We start from the raw sequence: 15108 nt of genomic DNA, 5'->3' as shown, positions 1-15108 counted from the left end.
CACCTGATCAAAATCCCCACCACGTGCTGATCAGTTGACAGCATAGCTCCTCTTGTCACCCAAATGTCCAGAACCACAGATCCAAAGATACAATTACAAAACTGATCATCATCCTACAACCTAGGGTGTCCTCGTGCCACGTGCACTTATGGAGATCCTTATATTCGAACATGGTGTTTGTTATGGACAAAGTGTTTGCATAGAAATCCAGTAACAGAATACCGCTCAGGTTCAGCTGCAAACGCGTCGTTTTACAGGAAGCAAACCGAGGTGATATAATACTCACCCCTGCTCGCAGCCTCTTACTGAGGGCAACTCCAGACTGGAACAGAGTCTAGCCCCTGTCCAGGACACTGGTCCCATTACTCAAGCTGCGCATTGAGGTAAGATTGACTATATCTAGTTCGTATCTCTCAATCTCACACACTACCCCGAGTTCCTTCCCCACCAGAGGTGTAGTTCCATGTCCAGACAGTCAGGGATCAGTCCAAGAGCTGTGTATTTGATTTAGGTCAGGTGAATATTGGGGTTAGTCAGTGGAATGAGTTCATTCATCCTCCAGGAACTGCCTGCCTTGAGTCTCATAATGGGTCCCACAGTGGGTCCAAAGATTTCATCCTGAACCCTAATGTCAAGCAGGGTGCCATTGCGTAGCCTGTAGAGGTCTTAGCATCGCTGTATGGATATGCTTTCCTAGACCATCACTGACCCACCATCAAAACCTACTACTGGTGCACTTTGTTTTTCACTGATGATACCAGGTTCACCCTGAGCAGATGTAACAGATGTGAAAAGGTCTGGAGAAGCCAAGAAGAACATTATGGTGACTGTAAAATCATACAGGACCCACACAGGAAGGAGCTAGTAGTGACGTGGCCATGGCTTCTTCAGGCCCTTTCACATCTGTCTCACGTCAGATTAATTTCTCACCTGTAAAAAGCACAGTGCGCAAATGGTAGACATGTCAACTCTGGTAATCTATGGCAAATGCCAGTCAACCTTAATGGTGCTCCGCAGTGAGGACAGAGCCCACTAGAGGATGTCGGGTCCTCAGCCCACCCTCATGTTCTTACTGCTTGTTCAGGAACATTGACACCAGTGGGCTGCTGGAGGTCATTTTTATGGGATCTGGCTGTGCTCATCCTTCAATGACCTGGTCAGACTTTCCTACAGTAACTGTCTGTCTCTTTCAATCTCCATGGTCTGAAGACTTTCCTGGGAGACATGGCAAACCTTCTGGCAATGGCATGTATTGATGTGCCATCCTGGATGAGTTAGACTGGTTTTTACACTTCTGTAGGTTCCAAGTATTGCCTTACGCTGCCAGTAGTGATACTGATCCTAGCCAAATGTAAAACTAGTGTGGGGGGAAAAAAGCAATCAGAAAAAATGAGGAGAGGAAAAAAATCTCAGTGGCCTCTTCCTGTAAAACCATTCCTTGTCTCATTGTTGCCCTTCTAGTGTACCTGTTAATGTAATTAACTGATTTATAATCCCATTTGCTACTCTATGTACAGTGGGGCAAAAAAGTATTTAGTCAGCCACCGATTGTGCAAGTTCCCCCACTTAAAATGATGACAGAGGTCAGTAATTTGCACCAGAGGTACACTTCAACTGTGAGAGACCGAATGTGAAAAAAAAATCCATGAATTCACATGGTAGGATTTGTAAAGAATTTATTCGTAAATTAGGGTGGAAAATAAGTATTTGGTCAATAACAAAAATACAACTCAATACTTTGCAACATAACCTTTGTTGGCAATAACAGAGGTCAAACGTTTACTATAGGTCTTTACCAGGTTTGCACACACAGTAGCTGGTATTTTGACCCATTCCTCCATGCAGATCTTCTCGAGAGCAGTGATGTTTTGGGGCTGTCGCCGAGCAACACGGACTTTCAACTCCCGCCACAGATTTTCTATGGGGTTGAGGTCTGGAGACTGGCTAGGCCACTCCAGGACTTTCAAATGCTTCTTACGGAGCCACTCCTTTGTTGCCCGGGCGGTGTGTTTTGGATCATTGTCATGTTGGAAGGTGATGGTGACCTTTGTTACTTTGGTCCCAGCTCTCTGCAGGTCATTCACCAGGTCCCCCCGTGTGGTTCTGGGATCTTTGCTCACCGTTCTCATGATCATTTTGACCCCACGGGATGAGATCTTGCGTGGAGCCCCAGATCGAGGGAGATTATCAGTGGTCTTGTATGTCTTCCATTTTCTGATGATTGCTCCCACAGTTGATTTTTTCACACCAAGCTGCTTGCCTATTATTCACTCTTCCCAGTCTGGTGCAGGTCTACAATACTTTTCCTGGTGTCCTTCGAAAGCTCTTTGGTCTTGGTCATGGCGGAGTTTGGAGTCTGACTGTTTGAGGCTGTGGACAGGTGTCTTTTATACAGATGATGAGTTCAAACAGGTGCCATTCATACAGGTAACGAGTGGGGGACAGAAAAGCTTCTTACAGAAGACGTTACAGGTCTGTGAGAGCCAGAGATCTTCCTTGTTTGAGGTGACCAAATACTTATTTTCCACCCTGATTTACGAATAAATTCTTTACAAATCCTACCATGTGAATTCATGGATTTTTTTTTTCACATTCTGTCTCTCACAGTTGAAGTGTACCTCTGGTGCAAATTACTGACCTCTGTCATCATTTTAGGTGGGGGAACTTGCACAATCGGTGGCTGACTAAATACTTTTTTGCCCCACTGTATATGTTTTTGAGCACTATATTTTAAAAACATGGCAGACAAAGGATTACATGTAACCACTGCCACTGAAACACAAAATTGCAGGTTGTCTCTGAGTTGCTGCTGTGACACATCTTTAATAAAGCCAGTCAAGGGTTTTTAGTCCATTCATCAAGTAATTAGTTATTTATGTTCGAACCACACGACTAATGATAATGATAATGAGGGCTTTACTCTGTGACTCATTACCCTTAAAAATGAAGACATCAGGTGACAAAGCTGCTGTTGTGCTGTGGTTTTAAAAAAAAAACCCATCTGCTTCATGATGTGCAAAGCCTGTTTCCACACCTACGCTGCAAGTGCTTGACCATATTTAATGAACACTGAACAACCTTTTTTGGTAGAGGCTTTCATGAAAAGTCCTCTGATACCACTGTATCCACTTTTAGCATGAGTGGTAACCTATAAACACTATTCATGTGAGTGCTGTGCTTTACCCATTAAGCAACTCCTACATATTTCACATTTAACAAAGCTAAAACTTCTCAAACCCTATTCAAACACTATCCACAACTTATAAGTGACAGAAGGTTTGGATTGCATAATATTTGTGAGATTTTCATGAGCTGGTGAGGTTAGTTTTTTTTTTTTCTTAATTAGCTCAACTCTGTTTTTCTTTTTGTTTTTCTTTTTGTTTTTCTTGTCCACTGTGGGCATTGCAATACATTTTCGTTGCAATGTTTTTGTAATATTGCCTTATTAACGGTTTTGTGAGTATGTAAGCTGAAGTGAAGCAATATCAACACATGTCGTGCCATGTTTCTGAGATCCTTTCATCCTCCTTTACTTTTTTTTTTCATCCTCCTTTTTTGTTCAGTTTTGATCTTTATCAAGTTCTGAGAGAAATCTGATCCCAGAACTGCTTGTTCCATGTCAGTTCTGTCTGTGCAGCTTCAAAGATCTTGATAGCTCTATTAAGGACTCTGCTATTCCATAAATAATACATCATAAATTCAGCCAGTCTAGCATTTTATTTATACTGGTTACTCTTAAACTGTTTATTCTTTATCAGGAGCATTCAGCCAGAACTGTTCACCTTTTTTGTGTGTTTCACTTTATTTCCTTTTCTCTTACTGATGATTTTTTTTTCTTTCCTTTTTTTTTTCTCACTTCTGCATTTGAAGGGACTGCACACCTTATTTAAAAGCAGCACACATTCATTTCAGCACCAGTTTTAATAACACAATGTATGTGTGTGTGTGTGTGTGTGTGAGAGCGATTATATCAAATTTGTTTTTCTTGTACTGTATGCTTGAGCTATGACATGGAGCATTTCTTGTAAGAATCACTTCCGTGTGTATATCACACATTTCTATTTAAGATATGTGTTGGTGTGAGGCAGGTTTCAAGCTGCTGTTTAGTGCATTCTGTGTGGTGTTATGGGTCTAACCATGTTATTCTGTGTGTGTGGTCTTCTGAGAATGACTATGCTTTCATTTGTAACAGCATAACTATTCCTTTTTTTCTTCACATTACCCCGCTTTGTGTGTTCAAGTGCTTTTAGCTTCTGTGTGTCTGGGTCATCTGCCACTGAAACATGGCAGGAAGCTACGGTTTTTCTATTAGCTGTGGTTGAGGTGTTTACAGTTCCATTTATGCGTGTGTGATGTGGACAGAAAACACTGCATCTAATGGCAAGCAGGATATTTTCGTTTGTGTGTGGGTGGCTTCTGTGCGGATGTTCGAGGCAGACAGAGGAGAGAGAGAGGGGGGGGGGGAGGGTGAGAAATCAAGTGGATATATGCACTTCCTCAAAGCCACATGAATGTCCTCTTGTTTCCTGCTCATCTGTGCTTTAAAAACATCAGTGTCGCCACACCTTTGACAAACATCTGTGCTAATTCATGTGACTGTGTGCTTTGCCTATTTTCTCTGTGTGTTTTTTGACACGTCACTGTGTGTTCATAGGTGGATGTGAACGTACTTAACTGTTGTGGGGTTTTTTTTTTTATTCATTCATTTCATTAATTTTGTTTGAGAAGGCACAATTTTGTTTTGTGGGTGTGGTATAGAGCACCTTGTCAGATGACAGTTAGGGGTGACAGAGATGAAAGGACAATGAGTCGTCTGCTGTGATGTCTTGGACCAACATGAAATGGAGGCTTCAGATGACCTGCCAGGTTAAATGTTAGGGGCAGATGGGAAGAGTTTTAGAGGAATCTCTAAAAAAGTGGTTTTCTTTTTTGTGAGGGGGAAAAAAATCAATAATTTCATATCACTTTCAGCAATCAGTACTAAATCTGATGCAATAACTATCGTTAGTCTGACTTTAAAGGCTCGTTAGAAACCAAATCACTGGAAAGAGGTTTCACAGTTGTCTTGGAGTCATATAGCCTTCACATTAAAGAACAACCAAAATTGTAGTAATTCCACATATTTGATTAGCTAGTTCAGCGCCCTTTCACTGAGTTATTTTGTGTGTGTATTTTCATGTCATTATTGAAAAAGCTAATCATCCTTGGCATTCACTGTGTCAATGTGCTGGCCTCATTCAAATGAAGAAGATGAGATTTTCACACAGGGCTAAGGCCACATTCAGGCCAGCAGCAATCTGACACAAAAAAAATAAAAGATAAAATAAACAAAGCCTCTTCGTTTAAACGGAGTCAGTCCATTGAATCATGGATTTGTACCACAATTAACATTTATCATTCTACAATAAAAGATGTACATTTGTTTTGGCTTTGGTCCCAATATATAGTGTTGTTTTTAGCTGTCTTGAGTATATCAAACCATAATCAGGATTCTGATTATATATAGCAATGTGCCAACGCCACTGCATTTCAAGGATTTCAGGAACGTTAACAGTCAAGGGAAGACTTCTGGACAGTGACTGTATCTTCGTGAGTTGGTAACAGTTGCTGGCCTACATGTGTGTACGTGCCACCTATAATGCATCCAGAGGCAAAACATTTGCTTGTGTGTGAAAATGAAAAAAGTGAAACCAGGGTGGAGGACGGTAAGAGGGGGGTTAAGGATTTCCTCCTGCCATGGAGTCTGCTTTATTAACTGCATTACATGGCATCCTGTGACTACAGAATGTTCTCTTCCCATTACAGGAAAAATATCGGTGGTGCATAAACTGTGTGATACAGGAAAGGCGTGCCAATGTTACATGATGGGTACTGATGTACTCTGTGGGATGTCACGTAGTAAGACTTTGTATTTTTTTTCTTTAAGATTTGTAAAGGCTGACAAAAAGCTTTGTGTATAGTTTAACTTTTTCTCATTGTCTACAATTTTCCTAAAATTTCTCAGCTTGGTGATAAAAGCTTTAATAACTACAAATGTACAGTCAGTTTAAAACCCAACTTCACATGTTATGCTATATATAGTAGGGCTGGGCGATATGACCCAAAATTCCTATCTCGATATTTTTTAGCTGGATAGCGATATAAGATATATATCTCGATTTTTTTTTTTTTTTTTAAAGCCATAAGTTAAGAACAAAAAGAGAGTTCTTAGTCACACTGTGTCCCAGATGTCACACGGGCACTTTTATTTACATACAGCGTAGATGTACATGAAGAAATTACTCAAAAATAAATTATCAGCATTTATTAAATAATCATGGTCCATAAATAAAAGAAAACAATGTTGTTTTTGTGCATAACAAAAAGCTCACAATTGTGCAGTCAAAATGTAAACTAATAGACGCTGAGCATAATAACAAAGAGACAGATTTCACAGCTGCACCACGTCTCTGAACAGGTGCCATTTGTGGTCCTTATACACACACAGTACGTATCACTCCGCGAGGCTCCTCCTCGGTAGCCGTAATCCTCCGACAATCCATCAAGCGGTGCAGCTCCGTAGCTTAGCAAAGTCATATTAAAACATTTTTTGACAGATTGCTGAGCGCTGTGTACCACATAAAATCGGTTCGCGGTCAGTAAGCACAACCAGAATTCATACATAAGGCGCACTGTCGATTTTTGAGAAAAGGAAAGGATTTTAGGCCGTGCAGCCCCTCCGGGCTGCATGTCGTTAGCGCGGTTAGCTCGTTAGCGCGGTTAGCTCGCTAACATGTTGACGCCGTCCAGCCCCACGCACGGTAACTTGCTAACGGAGATTTTCCGCTTTCATCTTGTCATTGCCTGCAGGTGAAGTTATGGGGGAGGGGGAGTTGGGTTCAGTGAAGGAGAGGCGAGGCCGAGTAACGTTGCGTAGAGACAAAAGTGGACGAAAGAGAGGCAAACCTGCGGCCCACAAGTATAATTCTAACGTAACATAGACTATATCGATATAAACGATATTGTCACATCTTATATCTCGTATGAAAATATATCGATATTTTTAAAAAACTCGATATATCGCCCAGCCCTAATATATAGTACCGAGAGTGTGTACATGCAAAACAGCAGTCGTAAACTAATGAGAGAGATGCAGATGATGTTGAAACTCTTGTAAAACTTGATGCGTGTGCAACAAATTCAGCATTGATGTCAGGCGCACTCATGCCAGTGAATGTGTCATGCTTGGCAAATTTGAAGAATGGAGCCATGAACCAAACGGGATCCTAATGTTGTTTTTATGCTCGTCCATCGCTGGTCTTGCCTGACAATTTTCACATCCATGTGTCATGAGACACAATCTTTGTGGCACGTCAGCCAGTTGTGCGCCTCCTTGGTTTTTTGGGGGGGGATTTTTGCGGCAACCCCTGTCATACCTGGATTGAAGACACAAGTGTAAGATTATGCCAGTTTTTACCACCATCTTAGAGACAGACACAGAGGGAGATGTTGCAACTGTTTGTCAAGTGTTGTTGTTTTTTTGTTTGTTTTTTTTTGTTTGTTTGTTTTCCCCAAAGTTCTTTAAAAAAATCATGTTTTCAGTGTCTTGGCTTCTGGTTTTGTCTTCTCCTCCATATCCGTGCGTTTGCTGCGATATTATCTGAGTGGCTTCACTTATCGTTTAGGAGAGTAACGCAGCGGCTTCTTGCGCCTTAACAGCAGGTGTAAATGCCTGCATCTGTGTGATGACGATGCAGCAGTGAGCCTTAATGAGGAAGAGGTTAGCTAGTGCTTTTCCAGCTATTATGAAACTGTCTGGTGGATTGAATATTGGTAAAACAATTACAGTGCCGCTTTGGTGAACCCTTTGCCTACCTACTTCATAAGGAGGATTTTCCATGTTAATTAATAAACATCAGGCAGGTTTTGAAGATGCGCGTGTGGCTTCACAAGTGGTAAGGGCAGGAACATCAGAGACGCCCTCCAATTAAGATCAAATGGCTTGTTATACAAGGGTCACAATGCCCGAGGTTTCCTGCCAACAATAGAGAGCGCAGCTAATTCTGGTGCTCATGGAAATGATGTTTTTGATCAGACATCTGTGATTTGATTTAGAAGCGGAGGTGAGGCTATTTGTGATCTGTTTTCTCCTGGGGATCCTTTTGATCGTAAACATCACAGCCGCTGTTAGCATTTTAACCTGGATTGTGGTTCTAATGAACTTCCCTTTTTAAGTAAATCTGCTGCAGTCAAGTTATCAACAATATCGTTGAATAATCAATGATTAGCATTTAATAGTGCTGGTTTGCCATTAGACACTCACATTTGTGTCTTTTATATTGCATCTCATTACTTGTGGAGTAAACTGTGGCCAAATTAGGAAGCACTTCATAGATTGGACAAGCACATGTACTTTGAGTACAGGCTGTGTTGATATTCTTGCCTTCCTATCAACACTTGAGCACACTCAGCTCACACAGTCTGCCACCTCATTATCATAGTGTCTAGTTTTTCCCCTGCTCTGCTTGGCTCAACCAACCAAACCCAACCAGCTACTCCTATCAAACAAAAAACACTGCCAGCAGAACTGTTGCAACATTCCTGCCATGACTGACCTCTGACATAAAGCGTAGTAGACACGATTTAATCTCTGAAATTATCCTTATCGTAAACTGTGAGTTTTTAGCTCCACTGACCCCTCTACATTAAACAATCCATGTTTCCGTGATTTTGTATATCTTTTATATACCTGATAATGCCGTGCACCATCTTTTAACATGCTTCTAACAAATTATAGTTAGAAGAAATTTCCTGTGTGTGTGTGCGTGTGTGTGTGTGTGTTTTTTGACTGGCACACTGGAGTGCCTTGCCTGTTAAACGTTAATTGTATCCAAACTGCCTGGTGGGGGAGGGGGTGGAGGGATGTTAACTGTAAATGAGCTGAGCAGATGTTGACAAGATGTATCAACGAGGAGTGAAAAGGTGTTCAAGACTCCACGAGACTCACCATCCACACACTGACAGCTATGTTCACCTCCTCCCAGCAGTCGATCCTAACCCACCCTCTCTTTCTTTAGACATCCTGGTATATTCTTCCTCTCTTCCCTCCACCCTCTCCTGCGTCCCCATACTCTCTTTGAAGTGAGGACAGTATGCAGGAAGTAAGCCGGAATCGATTGCTCCATGCATTAGGCTAGGAATGTGTGACATCCTCCTCCTCCTCTTAACCCTCCTCTTCCTGCCTGTCTTGATCTTCCTAAAACATCTCTCATTTATCCCCTTGCCTTCCCCGTCCCCCTCCTTTTGTTCTCTTTGGTGCAACCCATGCATCACATTATTATTGAGTACAATTTAACTTCTCATCATTTTTGTCTGGATTATTGTTTTTCTTTTATTATAATGTGATTGGCTAAGCAATAACCATTCTACAACATAACTGTTTGGACCAACAACAAATCAGTTCATATATTTATTTAGCCAAAGCTGTTGGTTGTCAAGACCAAACAGTTTTAAGATGCCACTGCTGTAGTTTTAGTTGTGGAGTGAACTTAACTTTAACTATTGGTTGTTGTTGTTGTTGTTGTGTTTTGTTTGTTTGTTTTTTAAAGCCCTGTGTTAGACTGGCAACTTGTTGACGGTGTAACATCAGCCTCTTCTTTGTGACTTGTAGGATAGGCTTCATTCCCCCTGTGACCTTGAACTAGATAAGTGATTCAGAATATGGATTGAGGTATGGACATTTTATTTAAAATTAGTTGATTTATTGAAAAATAATGGAATAATCATCCAAACAGGAAACAATTCGCTTGCCCCGGGTCACTGATGGTTCATTGTTACGAGGCAAATTAACATAATCCTTCGTTCTAATTGGTATTTGCTTCAGTTGTTTGCGTCTGAATTTTGTAACTAGGGACCTGCCCACTTCACTTCAGGCTATTTTGCCCGTCATCACTTGATGTTACTAAATGTCACTGCTAGCCCCTTAAGGCATGTGATCTGCAGAATTACAGTAATGTTTGGAAAGAGGTTACGGAGCTATGGTGGTTTTTAAGCAAAAGCTTTTGAAAACTAAAACATGCTAGTTTGAATCCCGACCTCCTAAAAGTTAGGATAGTTGCCCTTGAGCAATGATTGGTTCTTTAGAATAGATATTTATCTGCTGTATAGCTACTGTGTTAAATGCCTCTGCTGTAATGAATGCACTGTCTCTAACTCTGATTACACTGAATATAATGACCCCCCCCCCCCTTCTTTTCTCTCTCTCATTGTTCCATTGTTCACTTTCCCTTGTTATGTTCTTCTTGTGAAAGGAAAAACAAACAAACATTGCATACAAAATCAAAGGTCGCATTAAATACAAAATAGTTTTTTTTCTGCTTTGCTCTGTATCTGTAGCTCTTCAGTGCAAACAGCCTATGAACTTGTCTTTAGCTAGCAAGGTAGTCAGGCGGTCACAAAGTCTGCCTTTCAGTCAGTAATCCAGTAGTGTGAGTCATCCACCTACTTCAGTCTGCCAAGTTGCAACAGGCTCAAGGCCTCCTTCACTGACAGAACAGTGAGATAGCAAGCATGTTGGCTATCTCTGCATAGTGTTATGTATTATGATTGCATATCATCCAGGATCATGAAAGCCTCTGATGTATTCTTTCTGTCACTGTTTGATACATGTATATTTCAAACACGGTAATCTACTAGTATAGTAGAACTTTAAGTTCAAAAAGTAGTTACAATTAAACTCCAGTTGATACTTTGGTAACATCCAATACTTCAATTCATATTCCAGTTGATTTCTGCCATGAGTTCAGCGTCATTAAGAAGATGCCAGGTACCAACAGTGTTTGGAAAAGACAAAAATAAGGGGGGGAAGCTGCTCCATGGACTGCCAAGACAAACGAAGACCAAATGTTAATTTGCTTGAAAGAGCACTCCTTTTGGCACGTTGTGTATGATGTCAGATAATGGAAGAGAATGTAATTCTGACATGATTTATAGTATTCTTTGAGTGCGCTGATGCATCCCAGATAAGGCCCACTGTAACTAATGTTAAACCATCCCCTGTGCCACAAACTTTTGTCTGGTTGAACTTTATTCTTACTATGAGGATTGAGTGATACAAAGGTATCTTATCAACTCTCAACTTAAAAATTAATTTCCCACATGAAATTAGTTACAGGAGGCCGAGCCTTTATTTTTCAAGACTTTCATTTCAGCCTGAACCTTTTTTTTTTTTTTTTTTTTTTTAAATCAGGTAGATTTCAGCTTACATGTCAGACTTAAAAATAAAAGTGACTTAATCAGTCATTTCACTGCAAACTGAAACTTTAATTCCTTTAACAGTTTGACATTTAACGTCATTCAGATGTTTCTTCTACTGTTTTCTATTTCTTTCTGACTCCTTTGCTGTTCCAACAGGATGCTGAAGCAAGCACTTGGAAACACCTTGTATTTTTTAAGAGTTCTTTGTTTTCAGTGGCCTGTTCTGAATTAAATGTCAGAGAGTCACAATGAGTGATTTGATTTAAAATGGGTTTCTCGTGTGATACAGTGCATTTGGAACATAAATGGAACAAAACAATATCCACACAGTTTGCGTTTTCTCCTGCTTTCATCTCCAGCTCTTAAACAGTTGGCCCCGCTTGACACCCATGCAGTCTGCTGCTGCTAACAGTCACCACTATAACGGTTTGCCAGCATGTCATGTTGCCAATTCAAGACTGGACGGATGGATCGAGGGTGGAAGTGCAAGTAGGGCAGAATCGACTGCTGAGAATGAAATGAGGGCTAACAGAAAAGAAGGAAAAGGAAGACGAGAGGAAGAAGTAGAGATGTCGCAGACACACCCACTGGAAGTTCTCTCTGGTCATCCATCAAGTGTGAGCTCTACCCTGCGGCACATTGTTCAACAGCTGGATATTCTCACACAGGTCAGTTATCAGGCAAAGCTTATATATATCAACTCACAATATCGACAGCAGTGGAAAAACATTGAAGGAGGACAATTTTTTCCCTCTGAAGTGTTTAAGCCCAGCATCAGGTTGTTTACTATTCAACATTGCTATGTTGCACAGGTCTAATAAAAGGTAAAGAAAAGCAAACGGTGGAGTGAGAATATTTGATTTAGCTGCCCACTTCTTTGTCTGTTTGAGAAGTGTCACCATTAGATGGACAGAGACATTTCCTCATTTTATGTTTTATGACATTTGCAGACAGAGAAGAAAAAAATTGAACACATTTTCAGTTCTGCAGTTTTATGAGAATTGTCTCCAGAAATAAAAAATGTGCTGCTGAATGTACTTTGTTTCACAGACATTATCATCTATAAGAAATATTTGGTGCATTTTCTGATTCCCAGAAACAAATGACACCTAATGAACTATTAAATAATCTTTGTAATATAAATATTTAAATTTAAATCACTTCTGCTGTCTCTACTATCTCGACTATCTCATGCATCAAGGCCAAAATGAATAATAATAATAATGATGATAATTTGAAAGCCATGACGATTTCTCATTTACTTTTGTGTTTTGTTTTGTTTTTTTCTACATTGGGAAAGGATTGATTTCAGACTGAACTTTGCTCTGCTTAGTTTCTACATGTATAATTATTCTCTGACTTCTCTGTAATTATCATGCTTTCCCACCCCCACCGCTTCACCTCATGCAGACTGTTTCAGTGCTGGAAGAGCGTCTCACCCTGACTGAGGACAAGTTGAAGGAGTGTCTAAGCCATCAGTCTCAGATTCTGAAAGACCTGCGAGCATCTAGAACGAGGCGGAGGACAGAGAGTGAAGGGACAGATGAATCTTCTGTTCATTCCACTTGAGGACAACTTTGCCTCGTCTCAGACAGCAGCACAAAGACATGAAGTGTGTTGTTCTGCTAAGCCCCCAGATTGCCAGATGTGTGTGTCAATTTAAATGCCCTCCATGGTGGTCTTTCTCATAGGTCAATCAGGATTCGATCAGTGGTTGCAGTGAGTTTGTGTCTGACTGCGTGCTTGTACGTGTGTAGTACCAACATAGTTTTTCCATGCCTTTCGGTACCTCTTAAAGACATCCAGCTGCACAGAAGAGCTGCAGCTGAATATATATATGTATTAAAAAAAAAAAAAAAGTGCTTGTCTGCTGCGTGTATTTACCTGTTCATTTGCAGGTGTTTTAGCAGTTCACTGCTTCAAGAATAACATCTGTTTTGATTGTAAATGCTATGCCATGCCATTTTAAACCCCAAGTTGTGTGCATTTTTCCTAAAATACATGTAATATAAATTTAATTTTTATGAATAGATAGTGCAACAGGGTGTACTAATTGGTTATTACTTACTGTATCCAGACAAAAGGAGACAGCCTTGTACTGAGAGAACCTCAAAATGGTCAAAAATAAAAACTGAGATGACCAAAATATAACATGATGTGCTCAATTTTGAGTTGAATCTCCACTCAAATATCCGACAGTTGGGATATGTGTTAAACTGTTTTCCATAGGCAAATAAAAGTCTATAAATGTTTAGATGCACATTTTAAATGTGTCAAAGAAACTGATTGTTTCACTTTCAAAAATGCTTCCCGTGCATACTTTTTTTTTTTAATCGTTCCTCTCGTTTTCATCATGAAATGTAGGTGCACTTGATATGTCTCTATGGATGATACATTTGTGCTGATTCTTTACTGTCTTAGCAACAAGTCCTCAAATGCATGGTGCATTCAATTGTTAGTGGAAAGCTGGGATATTTGGCCTATTGGTGGATTAGTATATAATTTCACAAGACATCTTTAACAGCTTGACTAAAATGTATATTTACCAGCTATAGACTGTACACAGTCATACTATTCAAAAAGTATGCCACTTAAGAACTTTCCGGCTTGTCAACTACATGCATTCGTAGTACTACCAAATATTAAATAGCAATAATTTATATGTAACCAGTAAGATTTTTTTATTAGTATTTTCTTACTATTGAAAGTTTTTGAATTAATATACTCATAATTAATCAATTTTAACCTTGTATCTGAAAAATAATTTACTTTCAGTTCAGCAAGCCCTTCCTGTATTTTGTTTCTATGTGCCACTGTGCCTGAAATGTTCTGGCTTGCTCTCGCCCAGTCTATGGTCTCTAGCTGTTTATGTTGTTCCAGCGGAGGCCATGCGGTGAGCGATGCGGCTGGGACGGGAGGAAGCAGTAAAAAAAAAAAAAGCCACACAAAGAGGGAGCTATCAGAGGCTGCCATTTGCTCCCTCCACCACATCCTTTGCTTCCTCTTTGGCTTCATTGGTGTTCATCCTCCTGCTCCTTGTTCTCCTTTCCAGTTACATAACGCGGTTCAGGCTGCTGAGAAACCCAGGTCCACTTTACCTGAAGCACAGTGAAGTGTTGCAGTGGTCAAAATCCTGTTGTTCAATCCTGTTGTATCATAGGTGCTGATGAAATCTGAAGTAAAATGACTTCTACATGAAAAATCTTCCAGGTTTGCTCAGTACTTATCCACCTGTAAATTTCTCAAATGTCCTTTTGCACTCACCAGTAAAAATCCCTATTTATACACTCACCGATCTCCTTCACTGACACATTTGTGAAAAGTGTGTGATTCATCAAGAAGATGAATGTTTAAGTCCCTTAAAATAATCTTCAGTTTCATGACGGCTAAAAATGGAAAATGAAGACGGTGAAATATGATCAAGAGCTCCTGAACTGCAAGAAAGTGGCTCTTGAGTGGTGATTCCTTTGAAATGCATTAGGTCTTAAACAGATGCCTAACACTGAATGTAACTCTAAACTGAACCAGAGGGCTGATGAAAATGACTTCACTTTGCTAAAATTTGCTCTCACAGCCTGCAACTCTCATTACTTTGTATAAGTGAAAACACACAAACCAACAAACGTAGTCACAAAATCTTTTGTGCACTGAAGCAGGAGACTCACATGCAAACATTTAATGACCAGCTTCCCCCTTCACTTCCACTTAGATCTCGTTAAGTGCACACAGAACTTGCTTTACAGTGAGCATAAGCGCTGTGTGTGTTGTTAGTGCATTGTGAACATGATCCCATAACATGTTAATAGCTTCCTAGAGGAGGGGCTTCCTGTTTATATTGAGGAAGGAGCTGTAACAACCGGACTTGCCACCAGG

At 40.3% G+C, this 15108-nt stretch overlaps 1 protein-coding gene across 3 annotated transcripts in view; it reads left to right on the top strand.

Moving 5' to 3' along the window:
* The window catches only part of poc1b (POC1 centriolar protein B), a 51660-nt gene extending 36782 nt beyond the window's left edge, over positions 1 to 14878 (top strand). For 2 of the 3 annotated variants that reach the window (XM_086299567.1, XM_086299566.1), the window contains 2 exons: positions 11595 to 11903; positions 12646 to 14878. In XM_086299567.1, coding sequence (XP_086155693.1) covers positions 11595 to 11903; positions 12646 to 12804 — 468 coding nt within the window. In that variant the 3' untranslated portion in view covers positions 12805 to 14878. The remainder of the gene's footprint in view (positions 1 to 11594; positions 11904 to 12645) is intronic. The other variant, XM_086299564.1, reaches the window with a different exon arrangement.
* The last annotated feature ends 230 nt before the right edge of the window (positions 14879 to 15108 follow it).

The sequence above is a fragment of the Aulonocara sp. 'chitande type north' Nkhata Bay genome, linkage group LG7 (assembly GCF_057382095.1).
Source record: "Aulonocara sp. 'chitande type north' Nkhata Bay isolate Kocher_YH1m ecotype deep benthic linkage group LG7, A_spYH_male_GT1.1, whole genome shotgun sequence".
Classification (NCBI taxonomy): domain Eukaryota; kingdom Metazoa; phylum Chordata; class Actinopteri; order Cichliformes; family Cichlidae; genus Aulonocara; species Aulonocara sp. 'chitande type north' Nkhata Bay.
The sequence above is the reverse complement of the archived record's forward strand: the minus strand, read 5'-3'. Positions and strand labels throughout refer to the sequence as shown.